We start from the raw sequence: 22,923 nt of genomic DNA, 5'->3' as shown, positions 1-22,923 counted from the left end.
AGCATTAAAAAAAATCCCTGGAGATAAAAAGGATAAAGGTACAACACAGGGCATGAACAGGATCTAGATGAAGACTGGTCAGACACATAGGGTAAGCCAGGATAGCAGTCCCTACCTGGAGTTTGTGGAAAATCACTTAAACATCATGTTTAAAATGAAGAGAACCATCTCTGCCTAATGTTTGTCCCTTTGAGACATGAGAAGGATAAGATAAAGTTGATGAATGCCTTTCTAAGACTTCAGAAAAAACAGGCAGAAAGCATTGTCACTATTCATCAACTAGGGACATCTTGAGTTCATGTCAAGAACATGGTACTAGGTCTTGGGGCAGCCCCAAGAAAAATTATGAAACAGAAAAAAAATTTACTTTGTTACTCTTCTCTGAAAAGGCCCCATCCTCCCCCACCGCCCCCATACACGAACACCATACTGCCCCATTCTCCAAAATCTTTTTTGCCTTCCAACTATCATGTGTTCTCTCTACCCATCAATACTTCCAGCTCAATACAGCTGATTTCAACTAGATGTTTGCTAAGGTAGAAAGACACTGATTAAATAACTCATACTAAGCTGTGAATGACTTGCTATGAGGATTTATAAGGCTGTAGTCTTCTCTAAAACTCCTGCTTGTTAACCAAAATGAATTTGTGCTCATTATATGTCAGTAAGCCTGAGTAGGTGACAAATATTTATTATACTTTTGAGACAGAATGGCTTTTTGGGCCTTTTAAAATTACATCTCTTGGGATTTACAGTGCCCACATGGGAGGCCCACCCTGGATGGGCCCTGGAGCCCCGAACTCTACATTTCAAAAAGCAGTGCCAGAGTCTTTTTAGTCTTCATACTGGGCCAGTGAGAAAACTAGGCATCAAAGTACCAGAGAAAGGAACAGGTTTCCCAGTTGCCAAAGGCTTCCTAATAGTAACAGAACTGGATACCAGCTAGGAAAGTGTCACTACAAGATTTCAGAGGGTAAGTGAGCATCTCCCAGACAGGGGTACCACATTTTCCAAGACCACCTCAAGGAAGGGAGGGAGGCAAATAGGGATGAAGGAGCCCAGTCTGGGACTCAGGAAACCAGGGTTTCCACTATATCACTATGTAGCCTTGAGTGGTTCTGGTTCCTATCTTTCCTCAGACTCTTGTGTGAATAGAAGGGGTTGAAATCATGAGCCTTGGGGCACCAGGGTGGCTCAGTGGTTGAGCGTCTGCCTTTGGCTCAGTTCGTGATCCCAGGGTCCTGGGATCAAGTCCCACATCAGGCTCCCCGGAGAGAGCCTGCTTTTCCCTCTGCCTATGTCTCTGCCTCTCCTGAATAAATAAGTAAAATCTTTTAAAAAGAGAGAGAGAAATCATGAGTCTTTAGGGCTCTTACTCCACCACTGGATGATGCTCCTTCAGAATTAACACGGTGGCTGGATGAGCAAGCTGGGCAGTGGGTTGTGCTTTGCTGTCACCTTGTGGTGAAAGTGGGTAATATTCCAACAAAGGCAAATCCACTCCAGAATTTTTGTATTGAAGAAAAAGTCGGAAATTTTTCCGAAGCAACTCCCTTATTTTATTGGTCTCCTGGGCCTCTGAATGTGGACACTGAGGTCTTAAAATTGCTCCCAGCATGTGCTAATTTCCTATAGCATCTCTCCTTTCACAATATGATTCATGGTTTTCCTCCACAAGCTTCTAACAGCAGTCATCAAAGTACCACTTACTAAGCAACTCCCATGACCCTGCCACTGTCATCTCCCGTCCTCCCAACCACCCTTCTAACCCAGTTTTACAGATCAGAAAAGTCAGAGTCAAAGATTTTAAGCAACTTGCCACTCTGTTAAGTAAATGTCAGGAGCCAGGAGTCATACCTGAAAGGATGGGACTCCAACTCAATGCCTTTTCCATGCAGCTTCTTTTCCTGATAAACCAACCATTTATCAGGGCATCAACCCCTTATCAAACGTATTCCCCTACTGTGTTTCATGCAAGGAGACCTTTGCACCAGTGGTAGGAGCAGATGACGTGGCCAGAAAACCCCAGCTCTAAGCAGGTGCCAAGCCTAGCATAAACTGCAGAGAGGGGGGGACTCCCAATCTATTCCCAATGCTTTCAGGCAGATGCTGCTGTTGGCCTTGCAGTGGATGCCCAGAGATGCCTTGTACGGAGAGAGGCAATCCTCAACCAAGAGCAGCGCTGCTCAAAGCGTGGTCCACTACACCAGTGCCGATCTGTGATGATGTGAGGACACAAATGGAATAAGGCCTGGGAAAATCATACGGCAATTCGCCTGAGTCATACATCACATCTGTTAAATCTAATAAAAATAGGGCGGAGGTGAGCTCATATTTTGTATGTCTTTGCTTTTTTATTTCTTTTTTCTGATCATTCATTTCTATTGTATTTATAAAAGCTTTGGCTAAGACAGATTGAAATTTTAAGAAAACAGGCCCTGCACAGATCTCTCCTGGGGACCAGAGGAGAAGGAGGAGGTCAGCAGAGTCTCTGAGACTGAGCTTCGATTACTGATGAAAAGAATCAAAGCTATCCCTAAGATACTGTAAGCACTTTCACCTACAACCCCTTTGGGCCCACAGCCAACGCTGCAGGAATTATGAACAGGAATTATCCACCCATGACACAGATAAGGCAATCAAGGCTCAGAGAAAGAAGGTACGCTCACCCAAGGGCAAGTGAAGCCTGAACAGAGAGTGTAGCCCTGCCCTGTTCCTACTCAGGTGCTCTTTCTGCTCTCCTAGATCTGCCCCCAGCAAGAGCTCCTGCCCCACCCCACACCCACACCCACCCCGGCCCCCTTTCAAGTCCCCAGAATGCAGAATCCCCAACCTCTTCCCCCAAACCCTCAGGCCCGTGCCACGTCCTCACACCTCCCACAGGGGACAGGCTACACGGAGAAACACCCCTGGGTAGGATGTCTACAGCATCACACAGGCCCACACAGCTCCTTTGTCTTTGCATTGCGGCCAGGAACACGTGTCCGGTACAGCAGCCAGCACACTGCGCACTTCATAAATCACCAACTTTTCTGCTCTGCCGAATTTGGCCTCAACGATCAGCATCGTCATGAAGCAGTTGTGAAAATAATCCAATCTCTTAGACTCCAAGCTCTTGAGTTTAGAATCCCCTGCAGTTGAGGTTAGAGTCAGCTCATTGTGTGACAGATACCCAAAGACTGTCCTCAGAGTGTGTGCCAGAGGCTTCGGGATGCCAGTGAGCTCCCGACAGTGTGTCCACATCCTATGCATGGGGTTTCTCTCTCCACTGGGGATTTGGGACCGTGATGCAACTGTTGTGGTTATTGTCTAAGATGATCTGTACTGTTTGCTTCACTGGGGGGAAGAAAAAGGTTTATTTAAAAGAGTCTCTGATGTTGACATAATTCCCTGAGTGAAGCCCCTTTTCTTACCAGAGACTTGTCTGATGTCTGGAGAATTTCTCCTCCAGGTACAGTGAAAGGACAGTCAAATAAGAGCAATATAGAAGCTTCCTCTCCCCTATCTTATTTCTTGCCTCTCCCCAGCTCTGAGTCTCCCCTCCTTCTTTAGCATCCTTGAATAGCCACCTTCTGCAAACGCACCAAACAAGACCTTCCAGGTTGGGGGTGCTCCATGGCCAATCTCTAGTTCTCCCAGTAGAAAAGACAGTTCAGAATCATCAGAGGCAAAGGCAGAGGAGAACACCTCAGGGAAAGTGAACAGCTGGTCTCTCTATCCTTGAGGAAGGGTGGAAGAAAGGAGATAAATCACCTGCCCTGCACATACTCCAATGCACAGCCTGCCTGAGGGCCACCAGTGATAGGTCCCAGTTCCCCCCAGAGGATACGGGCAGCACCCACGGCCCAGGACCCCGCCCCCCAAGCCAAGGCCTGGACATCACTGACACCCTATAGGGTTGTGTGAGAGCCATCCTACTCCCTCCCATTTTGACCTCTACAACTCCTGCCCCAGCCCCACCCTACTCATTTTGGGTATGGAAAATCACAGGGAAAGCAAGAAGACATGATGCTTTTGAAAGATAAAAACCCAGAAGTTATAACCTGCAGTATAACAAGAATAACAACATGTATGCAGCAGTCGCAGAGTACCGAGCCCCCACATATACTGTTTCATCCCCTATATGCACACACCTATGATAAAGTTTAATTTACAAATCAGGCACAGTAAGAGATGAAGAGCAATAACTAAAAATAAAACAATTATAGGACTATAATAAGTTATATGACTGTGGTCTAAGTAGCTTACTGTATGGTACCCACTCACGCTTCTTCTGGTGCTGATGTGAGATGATAACATGCCTTTGTGATGAGATGATGTGAGAATAAGATGCCTTCGTTATGAGACAACAGAAGATGACTGAGACAAAGCGTTAGGCTATGACAGGTGTCTGCCTCTGGACCACAGTTGACGGTAGGTAGCTAGCCACGGGTAGGGGGACTGCTGTAATGTATTTAAACATAACCAGCCTACAAGCAGACTTGGGAGGGAGGCTAGGAGCCTGGGCACACTCAGATCACTGCCACCAGCAGCAATCCATAGCCGGGTGGTGGCAAACCGGCCTGTCTTGAACAATGCAAGGCACTCGGGGAGCTGCTGGCCACAGGCTGCATGTCAGCAGCCCCAGCCCCAGAATCACTGGATGTTAAGAGCTGGCCAAGACCTCTTGACTCACTTTATGGTTGAGGAAAAGAAGTCTCAAGAAGAGGAAGGGGAAAAAAAAAAAAAAGAAGAGGAAGGGACTTGGGGCTGGCCTTTATATGCAAATAATATGCAAATATGTGCCTGTGCCCTCTCCTCTTCCTGCATGTTCTTGGGAAAATCCCAGGGGAAATGCCTGTCTCCAGTTGTAAGTATTTTCTGGAAATAACACACTTTGCTTCCTATGGCACCTCTGTGCACTAAGTTCCTGTGTTTTTGTCAGACCACATCAGGTGGACTCCAGACACCTTCCCACCACCTCCCTTTCCAGCTCTGTCAGCTGAGTCAGCCCCAGGAGACTCCCCCCAACCCCTGCCCCCATCACCACCTCCACCAGCCACCACCCCCACCCCCTTACCATTCCTGGTTTTTCCTCTCTCTGCTCCAGAACCACCATATCCAAGTTGTGCCCGCAGGAAAATGCAAAGCTGCCCACCCCCACCCCGTGGCAGAGATGGCTTACCATGCCCTGCGGGCAGAGGCAGCCAGAGACACAGCCTGTGCTCATGCACTGCAGGTCATAGTTCTGGCAGGTTTTGGCACACTCCAGTCCTTCAGCCCTCGGGTTATCAGCGGGACACACCAACTTGACCATGGGGGGCCGACAGGACAGGCTCCTTTTGCCTTGTGGGTAGGAAAAAGTAAAGGAGTGAATGGATCTCCCTTCCACTCTCCTAGGTACCCCCACACCCACCCCATTGCAGTCAATCACTTCCAGAGACCCAGCTTCCCCCTTCCCTGGGATTAGGTGCTCCCCACCTCCCCGTGAGGCTGGATGGCCACCTCATCTACTCAACTGAGCCCCTGACCTTTGCCAATATTGAAGGCGCCTCTCCTGCTCTCCGCATCCCTATGTCAGCCCACGCTCCTCATGCCCCTTGAACCCACCGTAGCAGGTTGCATGGAATCAGGATGCACTGTGGGAATGTCCAGGCCTAGGCTTTAAAGGACCTGCATTGGGTGCTCAAAAGGAACCTCTGTGGCCCCAAATGGACTATTCATAAAATGGTCACAACTAATTTAGCCACAAAATCTTTAAGGGGGACTTTGCTCCCATGGCTCCCATCCTCTGTCCAGCCTCTAGCCACCCATCACTCTTTTTAAATTTGCTATACTCTGTCCCTTGGCACTCCTCCTTGCCCTCCCTGCTTTGTCATCCTCCATCTGATCTCCTCTATCGCCACTCTCTGATATGCTATCTATTTTACTTACTTGTTGATTGCCCGCACCCCTCTTCCCCCACACTAGAATATCAGAATATCTGTTCCATGAAAACAGAGGTTCTATCTCCTTTGTTCACAGACATATCATATTTCCTGACAATCAGGTATTGACAGCTGATTGAGTAAATGATGACAGCAGATGACTGATACAATACTTTCCTTTCAAAAACTTGGATTTAGAGAAATAAATGCACCTCACGGCATTTATATCTTACCATATAGAGCACTTATTATCTCCTGTGGACAAGCTCTAGCCTTATTTTTATACAGAAACTTTTGTTAGGAAAACGAAACCCTAAAAGACTAAGTGGATCTTCCAAATTGCACAAAAATTTTGGAGCTTCCTAACTTCAAAAATCAGCACCTTCCAGAGACCACAGGCTAGAAAACACCCAAAAGGATGGGGACACGAGCAACCACCAGGGAGAGGAGCAGAGGGACTAGGTGACCCTTGTGCCTGCTATGGACTGAATGTCCCTCCCCCAAAAATCATACTCTGACCCCAAAAGTAGTGGTGATAGGAAGTGAGCCCTTTGGGAAGTAAGAGGGCCATAAGGGTAGAGCTTTCACAGATGGGGCTAGGGCCCTAATGAAGACAGTCCCCCACAAGCTCATCAGCCCCTCTTGCCCTCTGAGGACACAGGAGAAGCCTGCAACCTACACCTGATCTTGCCGGCACCCTGAGCTTAGACTTCCAGCCTCTACAACTGCAAGACATTTACACTAAGAACACAGAAATACATTTCTGTATTTCTCACAGTGAAGCCACCTAGTCTGTGGTGTCTTGCTACGGCAGCCTGAATAGAAAAAGACAAGATTTTAAGTTCTGATTTCAATGTCTGAGCCACCCATGTGCTTGGGATCTCACCCCGGCTCAAGGCTGAGAGATGCTCCCCAATCAGTCACATAAGCAGCCTGACTTCTTACCTGGGCCAAACTGGAGAACGAATGTATAGCACACATATGGGTCACTGGGAGAGGTGGGGTGTTGAGAGAAGTGAAAGGCAGAGAGAAGTGGTCAAGCTGGAGGTTGAAATTGGCCCATTTATCTGCCTAAAGTCATCCCTCTCCTTCTGGGACAGTCCTTTCGAGGCACGGATCCCTCTGGAAGCCAATTAGTTCTCTCTGATTCATAAGCATGAATATGGTCCCATCAGTGCCAGGTCAGCCCCTTCTCCCTTCTGTGCCTTGTCCTTAACCAGTGTAGCTACTATTAGGACCTTAAACTGAGAACCAAGAGTCTCAACTCCCTTCTTTCAAATCCATCTGAAAAGCTTTCTAACCAGGTGTCCTTCTTGAAAGGAGTGGTCAATAAATTGATTCCAGACAGTGTCAGAAAAGATCTAGAAAAGACTTGTCAGTCTATTTACCCACTCCATGATATCTTTGTTAGAAAAGCAAAAATGTTGAAGAAGCCCAAGTTTGAATTGGGAAAGCTCCTAGAGCTTCATGGTGAAGGTAGTAGTTTTTCTGGAAAAACTACTGGGAATGAGACCGGTGCTAAAGTTGAATGAGCTGATGGATATAGCCACCAGTCCAAGAATCGGTTTAAAATTAAGACAGTTAATGGTGACAAATAAAAAATCTTATTTGTGATGTTTAAAAATAAATCATCAAATAAATAAATAAAAATCAACAGGTGTCCTTATCATTAAAGACCTAAATATGAGACCTGAAAGCATAAAAATACTTGAAGAGAGCACAGGCAGTGATCTCTCTGACATTGGCTGTAGTCACTTTTTTCTAGATATGTCCCCTGAGGCAAGAGAAACAAAAGTCAAAATAAACTATTGGGACTACATCAAAATAAAAAGCTCCTGCACAGTGAAGTAAACAATCAGCAAAAGTAAAAGGCAACCTATGGAATAGGAGAAGATATTTGCAAATGGCATATCTGATGAAGGGTTCGTATCCAAAATATATAAAGAGCTGACATAACTCAACACCCCAAAAAAACAAATAATCCAATTAAAATATGGACAGAAGACTTTTCTCCAAAAAAGACATCCAAATGCCCAACACACACATGAAAAGGTGCTCAACATCACTCATCGCCAGGGAAATACAAATCAAAACTCCAATGAGATATCACCTCCGCACACCAGTCAGAGTGGCTAAAATCAACAACATAAGAAACAACAAGTGTTGGTGGGGATGTGGAGAAAAAGGAACCCTCGTGCACTGTTGGTGGGAATTCAAACTGGTGAAGCCACTCTGGAAAACAGTATGGAAGTTCTTCAAAAAATTAAAAATAGAATTCCCATACAATCCAATAATTCCACTACATGGTATTTACCCAATGAATATGAAAGTGCTATTTCAAAAGGATACATGCACCCCTACATTTACTGCAGCATTATTTACAGTAGACTATGGTAACAGCCCACATGTCCATCCATAGATGAATGGATAAAGAAGCGGTGGTATATATGTACAATGGAATATTAGTCAGTCATAAAAAGAATGAAATCTAGCCATTTGCAACAACTCAGATGGAGCTAGAGAGTATAATGCCAAGCAAAATATGTTAGAGAAAGACAAATACCATATGATCTCACTCATATGTGAAATTTAAGAAAAAAAGGCAAAGGAGAAAAGAGAGAGACAAACCAAGAAACAGGCTCTTAACTATAGAGAACAAACAGCTGGTTACCAGAGGGGAAGGGGTGGGGATACAGGGAAAATAGTGGATGGGGATTAAAGAGTACATTTATCATGATGAAGAAAAATACATAAATTAAAATGATTAGATAGGTAAGTAGGTAGATGATAGATAGATAGACAGATAGATAGATGTCCTTATCAGCATGTCCCTGAGTAAAAAAGAGGCCAGTGAAGGAGGTGGTCTTCTCCACAATCAAGGAGACCAACTTACAGCTGCTCATTAGGTTAAGGTCACCATGGGCAAAACAGGAGTCTCACTGAGTCCATCTTGCAGATAACTTGATCTTTCTGCCTAAAATTCCTCCTTGCCTCAGTAATTTGGATATACACATGCCAAGGCATGTCAAGGCCTGAAAGTCACTCACACAAACACAAAAGTTGTGTCAATCCTGACCCAAGCCCAAATGCACGTGCACATCAGACAGAGCAGCTCCCCCCAACCCCCCCCAAAAAAAGACAAGAGCAACCCAGCTGGGAGATGAAGAAGAGTCCTTGCAGGGGGCGGGGGTGGGGGGGAGGGCGGGTAGTACTCACTGCGGTGAGACCGGGGGCTGCTGAGCACCGGGTTGGGCAGCAGGCTTCCCAGGCCTCCACTTGTGGTACAGTGCATGAAGCCATCCTCACAGTAGCTGCAGAGAGGAGGTCAGAGCCCAGCTTTGCAAGAGCAGTGACACTTGCCAGCTCTTTTTCCTCACCTCCCACTAACTCTCTGCCCCCTCCAACTTGGGGAAGTCCCATAACTCATTGAAAACACTGCCTGCTAAGGTTGCCAATGACCTCCATGTTACCGAACCTAATGGAATTTCTTCAGTTCTTTTCTCACCTGATCCCTTCCCACAGTATTCATCACTGTGACTCTTCTGTTCTTCTAGGGAAAGAAAAAAATCTTTCCTGGTTTTCTCCTACGTTCCTAGTTGTTCCTTCAAGCCCACCCCTCTGCTGGCTCCACACTCGGCTCTCTTTTGTCACTCCGTGCTGTCATCCACATCCCCAGCTGCTTTGACAGAGACGACTTGCACATTCACATTAGCAGCTGGGATCTCTCCCTTGAACCTGAGATCCATATATTCAAGCACTTACATGACAGCCATCTTGGTGTCTCAAAGACTCCAAACCCCGTATGTCCAAAACTGAAGTCATGACCACCCCACCACCACCACCAAAGCCAGTGCTCCTTCAGGGTCTGATACACTGCATAATACCACCATACATCCGGTTTCACAAACCAGCAAACGAGGGGTCAGCCTGATACCGCCTTCTCCCCACCCGCTATATCTGCCCATCACCCAGCCCTTGGACTTCATCTCCAAAATATCTCTATCTCCACTGCCATGAGCCACTCCACCTCTGACCTGGACAAGGCAAAAACTCCTAATGGATGATGTCCCTGCAACTATTATTGTACAAAACACACTTCTCTTGGAAGCCCAAATACCTTTTCAAAACCTAAAGCTGATTATGTCACATCCCTGCTCGGATTCCTTCAATAGCTTCCCCTCAGGAGGCCTTAGGATAGAGACCAAATCCCTAAGATGGCCTTCCAGGCCCCATGCACTCAAGCCCCTGCCTACTCTTCCTCTAGCCCATTTCAAGCACTCATAGACCATGTACTTCTCTCTTCCTCCCACCCTTGTGACTTTGCATGTATTAGAATTAATATTTAGTTAAGACCTTTTTCTGTCACTGGACTATAAAATCTAAGAGGGTAGAAGCCATGACTGGTCTTGCTCATTTTCTCCTCAGCAGACAGCTGCAAAAGGCTTTGCATAAAGTATTCAATATATTGCTAATCCCTATCCCCTTCCCTAACATGAGCAACTATTTTTATGATATCTGATCTCCTAAATGGCCCCCAGTGACCTCCTGGTGTTCACACTCTTGTGTCAACTATTGCACCAAGGTTGGTCTGTGTGACCAACAGTATGTGGCAACAGTGACATACCATATGTCACTTAAGATTAGGTTATGAAAGGCTACAGCTTCTGTCTTGGTGCTCTCTCTTGGATTATTCAGTCTAGGAAAACCAGTTCATGAGCAGCCCAATGGAGAGGTCCATGGGGCAAGAAACTGAATTAAGCCTTCTGCCGAGAGCCGTAAGAATGATCTGGGAATGCACCTTCCAGCACCAGTCAAGTCTCCAGATGACTGCAGCCCTAGCCAACAGTTTGACTACAACCTTATGAGCCAACCTGAGCTGAACCACCTGGCCACACTGCTCCTGGAGTCCTGACCTTTAGAAACTGGGTGAGATTATACATGTTCATTGTTTTAAGCTGCTAAATTTGGGGTTAATTTTTTATGCAGCAATAAATAAAGAAAACTAATATAATTTTATTCTGTTTCATGTATCTCTGCCTGAATATATTCTTATAAAATATGTGTTTATTTTGCACATGTGTATGTTTAAATTCTATAAGCAGTATTGTCTATCACACTCTGTTCTTCTGTTTTCTTTAGCAGCGTGTTTTAATATTCAGTCCTGCTGGGGCATTTGGGTGGCCCAGTCAGCTAAGCATCTGACTCTAGATTTCAGCTCAGGTGATGTCTCAGGGTCATGAGATTGAGCCCTGTGTTAGGCTCTGTGCTGAGCATGGAGTCTGCTTAAGATTCTCTCTCTCTCTCTCCCTCTGCCTCTCTACCTCCCATTCTCTCTCTCTCTCAAAAAAAAAAAAATTTCAATCCTGCGAATACATACCTACTTGCCTGGTGCTTCTAAGGCTGGATAACCCTCTATAGTATGCATCCATTACATTTTACATACATACCCTCCCAGGGATGGGCACGGATTGTCACCTGCTCCTCACCACTACAAACAAAACTGTGATTAACATCTTCAAACGTTGGGACTCCTGGGTGGCTCAGCGCTTGAGCATCTGTCTTTGGCTCAGGACATAATCCCAGAGTTCCAGGATCAAGTCCCACATCAGGCTCCCTGCAAGGCACCTGCTTCTCCCTCTCCCTATGTCTCTGCCTTCTCTCTGTCTCTCATGAATAAGTTAATAAAATCTTTTTAAAAAATCTTCAAACATGTGCTCTTAAGAGTCTGTGTGAGCATTTTTAAAAAACATTTTAGTTCTTTATTTGAGAGAGAGACCATGAGTGGAGTGGAGGGGCACAGGGAGAGGGAGAAGCTCAGCAGGGAACCTAATGCAGGGCTCTATTCCAGAACCCTGGAATCATGACCTGAGTAGATGCTTAATGACTGAGCCACTCAGGCGCCCCAGAGAATTTCTTTAGTATACATGCCCCAGAGCAGAGCTGTGGGAATAGCAAGTATGGATATCTAATTTAGTTTATACTGTGCCAATTGCTCTCTGGGGTGCAACTGACCTTCCCTTGAAGGAAGAGATGTCCCTTCCACATGAAAGAAAGCCAGGGGACTGGAGAGGGGAGAGGTAGACAGGGGCTTGAGTGCATGGGGCCTGGAAGGCCATCTTAGGGATTTGGTCTCTATCCTAAAGCTTCCTGAAGGGAAGGATATTAAGGATTCCAAGCAGGGGTATGTTATGTCATCATATGTGATTATGATCAGATTTAGGTTTTGGAAAGATACTGAGTTATCTGAACAAATATCTGTCCTACCAGCAGCAGACTGGGGGCCTCATATTCTGCAGCCCTGTCAACACTTGGCATTATCCAGATTTCAAATTTTTCCACTCTAATAGATATGAAGTAACATGCATAGTTTTAATTTGTATTTCTCTGATATAACGATTTTGAATATTTTTAATGTGGCTGCTGCTCAATCAAAATTTATTGAATGAGCAAGAGAATCAGCCCTTCCCTCTCTGGACACATGTAGAAGTTGTGCCCTCTGGTTTCTAATTAAAACATGATTTAAAGATATCCTCCCCCAAATGTCACAGTCTGTCTGTCATTTGGGCATAACCCAAAAGCTTGATTTTATTTTTAGAAAGAAAAAAAAGAAAATCCTTGCAGGTAGGTGTATAATCAACTTCTGACCCAGACCTTGGCTTGCAATAAAGCAGGCACTCTACTGTGATGCCTGTTTGATGACCAGACAACTGGCCTGAAGACACCTCATCTCCAACCTTTCCTGTGCCTCTGATATGCCTCCTGCCCTCCAAGTCACCCCAGCCTCGTATCCTCTGGCTTCCTTCCTCACCATACTACTTCAACATGAGGTCCACCATGACCATCTGATCACCAAATTCAACAGCCTCCTCTCCATGTAATGTGAAGAGTTCAAGAATCCCTGGGTTCACTTGCTAGGTGATTTAGGAAAGTGGTCATCTCTCTAAGCTTCAAATTCTTTACTAAAAAAGCAATGCTTGCCTCCTAACAGTGTTGTTTTAAGATCCCAGAAAGAAACACCCCAAAAATCACAGCTGGACAACTGCAGTAAAATGACCACTGGGCTGAGGCCCAACGCTCAAACCAAATGATGTTATTAATCCCCTGCTTCCTTCACTTCGACCATATGGCTCTGCCCTAGTTATGCCTTTTTGCTGGCCTTTTTCCTTTGGCCTCTCTCATAGGATCCTCTTTCTCTTCTCCTGGCCCTCTGATCATCCCCCAAGCTCTGGACTCAGTCTCCTTTTCTGCTCCTCGGCCCACACCCTTGGAGAGCTCTCTACTCTCATGACTATACCCACAAATCTTGTCCAGCATCAAGTTCCAACTGCACCCATCATTCTAGCAACCGTTTCCGTTGCTCACCAATATGCCCTCTTGGTAACTCAGTCATCTCAGCTAAGACCAAACTCATTATCTTCCCTCTACCAACAAGCAAGCAAGAGCCCTCTTGCTTTTCTGGTCCTCCCTTGCATACCAGTTCAGAGCCTCAGGGCCATCTTCAGCAACCTTCATTTCCCCCTGACCCTCTCCCCCCACACACACATGCCTCCAGACTGTTTACTTTCTCTCTGTTTAAAACCTCTCAAGTCCTCACCCTATCTTTCAAGGACCCTCAACATCCCTCCAGGCTTCTCTTCTCTTCCCACAACACACGCTCCCCCAGAGGACTTACCATGGGGACGAGTGAGGGAAGACTCCCTGTGTGCTTTAGCTCTGGGGCCTCAGCTCCACCCCAAAGCCCCCATCCCATGGGACTACCCCACACCCACTGCTAGAATCTTCCTCAAATCCCAAGCTACCTCCTGCACTGTCTTCTCCAGTTCCTTCCAATTGGAAGCAATCTGCCCACTTCAAATGAGTAGAGATTTTTAGGTCTACAAAATGGAAAATCTACCAAACAATAGTTATTTCATCTCAGCAAACATTAATTGTACTTATTTTCTGCCAGAAGAGTGTCAGGTGCTGGGAACCAGGGCCTAAGATATGGTTTCTACTCTTAGGGGAGGCCACAGTCCAGATGGGAGATAAAACACATTTTGCCAACATCCAAGTCCAATGACAACCACTATTTTACTCCAGGTGTCATCAACTCGCTTTGGGTACCAGAGATTGGGAAGGACTACAAATTCATCTCACTAAGTGAGGAGGAAAAGCTTCATGCCAAATGTGCAGACCTTGTTGGGACTTTGATTTGAACAAACCAATTATATATAAAAAGACATTTTGAGACAGTCAGGGAAAAGTGGAGATGGATGGAATATTAGGTGTTATCAGGAATTGTTGTAAATACTTAGCTTAATAATGATATTACTGTTAGGTTTGGTTTTTTTCAGTGCTTATCTGTTAGAAATACATAATGAAATATTTTCAAAGAAATGACATAATATCTGAGATTTTCTTTATTCCAGCCAAAGAGGGGAGAAGGGGATAAATAAGCATGGAAGAGTGTTAATAATCACTGAAGCTGGGGATGGATGCCTTAGGGCTTGTCACACTATTCTCTCTACTTTTATGACTGAAATAGTCCATAATCAGGTCTCCCTAATAGACTATCATCTTCCTTGGGACCCACACTGTGTCTTGTTCACCTTTAGATCACCACCCTCTAGGCTAGCACCCAGGGCAGAGCACATGCCAAGGAAGCATTTGCCCAACAAAACATGTTACCCATTTCTCCTGTGACCGTGACAGACCGTGAAACCAACTTGACCGGCAAAGGACCACACGAAGCATGTGGGATTGGAGCTGTTTTTCAGGGAAGTGCACGAAGCAGGTCAGGATAGCAATGCACCAGTAAGGCAAACCTGCTGTGGTCTGTTTTCACTGCCAGGAAGCCAAAGGGGAGGGGACAGGGAGCCCTCCCATTTACTGTTCTGGAAAGGGAAACTGAGACCTAGCACAGGCAAATGGGAAATCCTACTGGCAGTCTGCTCTAGTTTCCAGCGATGTAAGGAAATCATTCGAGCTGTGCAACTCAGGGCAAGTCACTTCCCTTCCTGGGCCTCAGTTTCCCAACCGTGAAATGAAGGACCCAGAAGACCATTTTCCTTACAAGCTCCGCCATTCCTGAGGTCCCTGGTCATGCTGCTCGCACTTACCACATGGTGTGATGGTCTGAGAAGATGTCTTCGGGCTGAAAGATCTCACCATCATAGTAACAGGGACACTGAGCCTTGGGCACACAATCTCCCCTCTCATCCAGGTACAGCCCTGGGGGGCAGAAGCAGCCTTCCAAGCAGACCTCATTGCAGTCCTCCTCCGGGTAAGAGAGGGAGCGACAGGTCATGTTGCAGGGGGTCCCACACTGCAGGTACACCTGGCCCTGGGGGCAGCTCAGCGCTATAAGAGAGGGTAGAGGAAGGAGGGCTTCAGTGGAAGCATGGAAACACGCCAATGCCAAGGACTGTGGTTCTAGGATTCGGGCTGCCACCCCCTGCAGCTGTGACCCCAATTATATCTCTATGATCACCACCTTTCTTTCCCACTATGAGCAAAACTGGATTTCATGCTCGCGGATGTCTATGATAATAATGGATGCACACAGTTTCCCCTCTGCTGAGCCAGAGGGCTCCTGCCTTAGCCATCTCTGAATCCTTAAAGCCTGGGATATGTAGAAATAGGGAGGATTTTGACACTATGAGTATTAAAAAGAACTGAGAGTGGCAGGCAAGGGCACTTCTCCCAGGATGAAGATAATTAATTTAGCACCTGCTGTATACCCTGCTCTTCACACAGCTTGTATACCTTTTATGCCTTTCATTGAGCTAGATCTCATAGCCCCCTTCCTAGAGGGAAGAAAATGCAAACATAAACTAAGTGACTGTCAAGATCATGCCTCCCAGGCAGAAGCAGAGGCAGGATGTGAACCCAGTTTTCCATGACCCAAAAGCTCATGCTCTCCACCATTATGCTCTAAAAAGGAAACCACCCCTTAGGAGCCATGCTTTCAAGGACAGCCACAGAGAGCAGAGCCACCCTTGTACCTGAGCTAGCAAAGTAGGCCACCCCGCCTCCCCACTAACCTCCCTCTCCCCCCTCCCCTCCTCTGGCGTCCCACAGAGAAATAGCACAGCACACACCAGCCAAGAGGATGGGTGGCAAACAGCAACACAGGGAAGCCAATGGGCTCTGTCTCCCAAATTCCTGGGTCCAAGCCCCAGTTCTGCCATTAGTTACAAAGTGACCTAGAGCAGTTTCCTTGCTGGACCAGACTAAAACCCACCCGGGGTTGTTGTGAAGGTTCAGTGCACCAACCAGGTCTGAGTAATGCCCAGCATGTGGCAAATCCTCCCTGCTACTTTATCGTGATGATGACTGGGGAAATAGTCCCAGCTCAGTGGGCTCCAGAAGGGAGGGATGGGCCAGAGACTGGGTCTTCCAGTGCCTACGAAGACCTGGCACTCCTGGATCCTGGTCTATTCCCATAGGCACCCCAAGGATGAAATTCCTTACGGGGGAGGTGGGGTGCAGGAAGCACTTTGCCCTTTCTGAAGGCTTTCCCATCGCTAATCAGCTGCTGTCCGAGAAGTGAGAACCTCACTCTGAGGACACTGTTCCTAAGACCACTGGAATCCTTCTGCTCTCTATTGGAATCCAGTTTTACAGTAGAAACCCAATGGCAGCACGTGTCATGGAAGCTGTAAAAGGAAGCTCAGGCCAGGAACCCCGGACACAGGGGTGGGAACATCTGGGAAGCCCCTGCAGCTCCCGGCCTCCTGCAACTGGTTCTGTGTTTGAGGGCAGCTGAGAAGAGAGGGGGCTCTGTAGCCATATTAGACATGGATTTTTCTCTGAACCAGCAGAGAGGTTGGGCGCAGTGAATGGGTATTCAGAGCAGGGTGGATTAAGATGGGGTGTGCTGGGCAATAAAGATGCAACTCACTTTTGATCCATCAAACCTATGAGAATAAGGTCACATTTAACCCATTAAGGAGCAGCTGGAGCTGAGAGATTTTTTTATCTGACAGACTGTCGTCCCTAGAGCTGGCTTAGAGCCATACTGGATTTCTCCTTTGGCCTTCTTCCCCAGAAGCAGCGGTGCACACCTCAGTTTAACAGGTGTTTATTGTGTGCCCACTGAGTCCTAGGGGCTGTGCTAGGCTCACAGATGCAGCAATGGTAAGACTTGGTGCCAGCCTGCAAGGAGCCCATGGTCTCGTCATGTTACAAGAAAAAAAATGTGTGTGCCTCTGCCTCATCGCCTCACAGCATCCCACAAAGTAGCTGCATGATCAGCCTTCACTCTGTGAGCATCCCCAGTTGGTATGACCTCTCCTTAAGGATGGAGTTAGTGGGTTAGGGAGCTCTGTTCATTTTTAAAGAGGAAAATGCCCACCTTCCTCGGGTTCAGGCAACTGGGGCCATCTGGGCAGCCTTTCTCTAGTTCACCTCCACAGAAGCCCATAGAGACAAAAATGCCTTCCCAGGATCCCCACAGTTTCTGCCTCCCTAACCAACTCCCAGTCCCTGTTCTCTCTTGTTCTGCTCCCAGTGGAGGTGAAGGAGGGCGGCTCTTTTGAGATTACAGAATATGTCAGTAAGCCCTCAGCTTCTGGGGGACAATGTCCTAAATTAGGAAACCCTTCAGATGCCCTAGCACACTGATAATGAAGATTCCCTAATACAGGTGGACAACCACCATAATATGGCAGACGACCATATTCATGAACAGTGTGCCATTCCTCCTCATTACTTTGCCCAATTTCTAAACAGCAAACCCCAATGAGGAAGCTAAATTGTGGAGGGCGAGATGAAGAGTTCAAGGCCATAGAGCTGGGAAGTCACAGTTCCAGCAAGGCCTCAGACTCCACTCCTCCAGCTGCTGGCCATGACACTGTGGCGTCCTGGACCCAGAGGGACAGGGAGGCACAACTGCATGCGTGCATAGACATGGTATGGACACTTTTGTCCTTACTTCTGCCTCTGCTCCTCTTGTTATGACATTGTTTAGACTCCAAACATGAGTTGGCTCATTGGGCCCCAACAGTGACACTTCTAGAGCCCTCGTCCTTTCTTTTCAAATACATGATATATTATAGACTTTCACCATTTCTCATAGCTCCTATTTTCCTGCTTCTGCTGGGATCACTAACATTTTCATTTCTGACCACATCTACTTCACCCTAAAAATCAGAGTATTTGTGATACCTCATCCCAGAATATCCTAATTTCCATCACTACCATTGTCTCACCATAGAACAGCTCTTTTCTGCCAAGATGGTGCCTTTTTAAAGCCCGGTCAAGTACACTGCCTCCAGAAAGCCTTCCTTGGTTGCCCCTGCATTAATCTAATTATCCTTTTATTGGGTGTGACAGCACCTAGTAGAGAAGCAGTTTCTACCTATGCCTCAAAATGGTAGAGGGTTCAGGCTCTACACCACTGGCTTTGCCTGACCATACTGGGCCACCCAGCACATGTTCCCAGAGCAGCAGCACCAACATCAAAGTGAGTGCCATGTAGCCGCTCAAGGGGCCAGAATGTTGAGCAGATACCAGCTCTGGTGGCAGAAATCTAACATGGCAGAGTGAGACTCCAAAGTCGGCTGTGGACAATGATGTCATCCAACTTGACATAACTTCATCAATGCCAAAGATTTGGGCCGGAAGTCCTCTGATGGTTGGCCTGGAGTTACAAGCGAAGGATTGGTAAGTGCGTTCCCCCACTGCCTTGGTGAGACCCTCCTGCGTGCAGAGGCCCTTGGGGATCTGGGACCCATTCACCCTGCAACCGGGCCAGACACGTATCGAACGCTAGGTGGCAGCAGCCACAGGCAATCTCTGCTTGCAGCGGCTGCTAGGTCCTTGGCGTCCAGGTAGGGGGGTGCTACTCGCGCTGCCAGAACAAGCCAGAAGAATCACACTGTCCTGTAGGGGAGCCAGTCCCCACCACCGTGTCCTGCTGGAGATGGGAGGGGAAAGTGGCTGCACATGGACAGTCCTCGTGACCCAGGCGCTCGGGCCCGGTTCCGAATGCACTAATGCAGAGACAGTGCTTAGAAAAGGACGAGCCGTGTGCAAGGGACCCGAGGAGGGCTCGGCTGGGCCGGGGTGGGGGGGGGGGGGTGCTGGCGGCCAGGGAGGGCACCCACCACAGAAGCCGGGCTCCCGCCACGCGATGTGCACGCCCCTCCGGGCACAGGCTGCGGCGTAGTTGGCCACGGCGCTGCAAAGACAGTCTCTGCCGTCGGAGCAGGAGCAGACGTCGTAGCGGCAGTTCTGCACGTAGGGCTGAGGACCCACCGCTCGGTGGCAGGGCTCGAACTTCGAGGACGTCAGCAGCGCGCACGCCTCCTCCGCAAACCTGGCTGTGGCGGGACAGAGCAGTGCGCAGGCGTGGCGGGGCGCACGCCCCGAGCCCCGCACCGGGCCCCGCCCTCGCCCCCCACCTGCCCCCGAGGGCCCCACGCGCCCCGCAGTGCCCCCACCGGCTCCTGCCTGGGCTGCGCTCCCTGCCAATCTGCCTGCCCCGTGCCTCTGGAAATCACCATGATTTTTCTTCTGCAGCCAATAAACTTTTCTAATTACGTTTGGCTTAAATGCAAATAAACTGCATTTCCAGAGCACCACAACGGCTGACAGAAAGGAGACCTAGTTCCAGGATGGGCTGAGTAAGGGGAGGAAATTAATGCGGAACTGAAATGCTGCTCCCGATACATCTGCAAATGGCCACCCCAGTGCATTTGTCTAACGATAATTTAATTCTGGGGCTGTGTGGCTGCTGCTCCAACAGACTGAGAAGATCCAGGGACAGGAAACACGGATCATTCTCCTTTCCCAGGGTTCAGCCCCCGGGGGGGGTGGGGGGCGGGATGCGCAGTCGAGGTACTTTGAAGCATAAATGATCCAGAGGCAGATCATCAAATGCTGACGGTAAAAGCGAAGTGCCCCTGTGCCCCCAACGTCGGTGCACCGTGCCTTGGGTCGCGCTGGAAGCCGGGAGACCTCGGGACGGAGGGGGCTCGGCGAGGTCCCCCTCCCCCCGGGCTTACGTACCCTGGCGCGGGTTGAGGCTGCAGGGATCGCGGTGCTGCTTCTGCAGGTTCTCGCAGGCCCCGAGCAGCTTCCAGGCGTTCCCGAAGTCCTCCACCAGGGGCTCCGCCAGGCCTGCGGGCGTCACGAAGTCGTCCCCCCGGTTGCCGTTGTAGTTCCCGCACAGGCCGCACGTCTTCCCCGCGTAGGCCGGGGACAGCTGCGGGGAGAGGCAGACCACCGTGGGGCCGCCGCCGAGGCAGCCGCAGCTTCCTGTCGCTAATGAGATGGTTTTAATAATAATAATAAAAAAAAAAAACCTCCCTGGGTGAAAAATAAAGACGAATTTAATAAACCGCAGCTAAGCCCAAGGCTGCAGGGCAGAGGGAGCTTACTGGGGTGTAAGCTTAGCATTAGAAACATGAGGCTCTTGTCATTAATTAAGAGTCAGAGAGCAGGGGCGTCTGGGTGGCTCGGTGGTTGAGCCTCTGCCCTCAGCTCAGGTCGTGATCCTGGGGACCTGGGATGGAGTCCCACATCCAGCTCCCCAGGGAACCGCTTCTCCCTCTGCCTGTGTCTCTCTGCCTCTCCCTGTGTCTCTGCCTCTCTGTGTCTCTTAGGAGTAAATAAATAAAATCTTAAAAAAAAAAAAAAATCAAAGAGCAGTCCTGCCAGAAGGGTGTGAGAGATCATGTAGCCTCTTACAGATAGGGACACAGATGGGGACACTGAGTCCCAGAGAGGGAAAGTGCCTGGCCTACGGTCACAGAGCAGGTGGCAGAGCTGGGACCAGCAGCCAGGTTGAGTCTCAGCCCAGCATGCTCTGTACCACCCTCACCTGTCAGGGAGATGCTGGAGCCTACCAGCTTTGCCACCCATGAGAATCAAGTGTGATGTCAGCACCTCTTGACCCCTTTACTGAACACTTGTATCTGTCACACATGCGGTTGTGTAGCAGCCTAAGTCCATGATAGTCCAAGTCTCAGAGCTCACATTTGGAGACAAAGGACAACACTTTCCCAGCTGGAGTTGACTCAGCCACTATAAGTCATTGGAGAGAAAAGACCATGAGCCAAGGAGGACTCTAGAGGGTGTGATCGTGATCGGAGGAGCCAGGGTCAGCAAGGTGTCTGGGGCAGCCTCCTGTGGGTGACCAAGACGGTTCCGAGGATCCAACTCCAGGCCACCAGCATCTGGTTTGTTCTCCATCATTCTGATCCCAAAGTGCACACTCACGGACAGCTTGGGGCATCAAACCTGCCTTTCACACTCTACAGCTGGGCCCCTCCACCTGTTTCTATTGAGAGGGCCCTGATCCAAAGATGGAGTCAGGGCTGGGACCCCAGAGTCCTAACTCCTGCTCTGCCGGTGATGAACATGGCCGGATGGCCTCCCGGGCTTGACACCATTGTGCACTAGGACTGGGCTCCGCATGGTCATCTCTAGGAGCCCCTTCCAGCTTCCAGCTATGACTTCACAGGATGCAGGATGAACCATCTAGTGGAAGGTTCTGGATCCATATAAAAATGCACCCAAGGAAATACCAATAAAAGAAAGAGAATAGGGCAGCCCAGGTGGCTCAGTGGTTTAGCGCCTGCCTTGGGCCCAGGGCGTGATCCTGGAGACCCAGGATCGAGTCCCACGTCGGGCTCCCGGCATGGAGCCTGCTTCCCCCTCTGCCTGTATCTCTGCCTCTCTCTCTATATATATATATCTGTGTGTGTGTGTGTGTGTGTGTGTGTGTGTGTGTCTCATGAATAAGTAAATAAAAATCTTTTTAAAAAGAGAGAATAATGTTTCCTTGTTTGCTTTACAAATTTCAGGTGTTGCCACACTAGGCCCTGAGGCCTTCCCTGCTGTCACTGTTTAAAATGTAAAAATGGGTGGCTCAGTGGTTGAGCACCTGATCAAGTCCCACATCAGGCTCCCCAGGCGCCCCACAGGGAGCCTACTTCTCCCTCTGCCTATGTCTCTGCCTCTCTCTCTCTGTGTCTCTCATGAATAAATAAAATCTTTAAAATAAATAAAATAAAATGTAAATCCTCTGACCCTGACACTTCTTATCGCTTTCGCTGCTTTATTTATCTCCTCAGGATTTATTACCTTCTAATATATGATATAATTTACTGGTTGGTTTTGCTTACTGTCTGTCTCCCCCAAGGGGAATGTAAGTGAAGCGAGGCAAGGATTCTTATCTGTTTTGTTTCACAGTTGTAACCTAGGCCTCTCAAATGGTGCCTGCAGACGTTCGCTAGATGTATGTTGAGTGAATGACTGAACGAATGATTAAGTTCATGAATGAATGACGTTCTCCTGAGGACACAGGCTGAAAGGTAATGCCAGAGGTCAAGGTCAGGCCCCAGCTGAGCAGTGAAATCCATGATGTCTTCCCTCTCCTCATCCATGCCTCAGCGCCCTCTTTTCTGCCCTCATTCCCAGACTGTGAGTGACCTCATGGCCCCCAAAGTCCCTCTGGTCACCCCTGGGGCCTGCTGTCACACTATCCTCCACTAAGATGTATCTTCCCCCATCCCTTCAGTCCCCTTGGCTTGACTCAAGAGCAACCTCAGCCTTCAGATCAAGAGCACCCTTTCTGTGATATGGGAAGTTACAGAGAAGGTGGAATGGATGATGGCAGGGTAGGGGGCACCCTCCCTGAAGACCAGGGCACAGCAGGTGAGGGAGTCAGAAGACCTAGTTCTGGTCCCCACTCTGTAAGCAAATGACCATGAGACCCAGGGTGAGTTCTTTCTTGCTTCAGAAAGGGATTTTATTTCTAATTGCAAATGAGGGGCTAACAAGAAACTCTCCCAAAATCTTCCTGCTGTGTGGTCTGTGGTCATAAGGTTGATTTTTTTCAGATAAGAGAGGAAAGTCACTAATATGGAACTCTCTCCAGGACTCTATGACAAGGGAAAGAATATGGTGTCATGAGGCAGAAGAAACCAGGATCTCATCAGGAATGCCCAGATGCCCACCACAGGATTATACCAAGGACTTATGGCACACAGGACCTGGGGCACCAGAGGGGATTCCCCAGAGATCCTAG

At 48.3% G+C, this 22,923-nt stretch overlaps 1 protein-coding gene across 1 annotated transcript in view; it reads right to left on the bottom strand.

The window, feature by feature from the left end:
• The window catches only part of VWF (von Willebrand factor), a 137,338-nt gene that overhangs the window by 65,254 nt on the left and 49,161 nt on the right, over positions 1-22,923 (bottom strand). The window contains 5 exon segments of the mRNA XM_035707072.2: positions 5,165-5,325; positions 9,123-9,217; positions 15,005-15,245; positions 18,995-19,210; positions 19,899-20,094. Of these exon segments, the coding sequence (XP_035562965.2) occupies positions 5,165-5,325; positions 9,123-9,217; positions 15,005-15,245; positions 18,995-19,210; positions 19,899-20,094 (909 nt within the window).

This window comes from Canis lupus, chromosome 27 (assembly GCF_003254725.2).
Source record: "Canis lupus dingo isolate Sandy chromosome 27, ASM325472v2, whole genome shotgun sequence".
NCBI classification, from domain to species: domain Eukaryota; kingdom Metazoa; phylum Chordata; class Mammalia; order Carnivora; family Canidae; genus Canis; species Canis lupus.
This window is presented reverse-complemented; position numbering and strand designations above follow the sequence as displayed.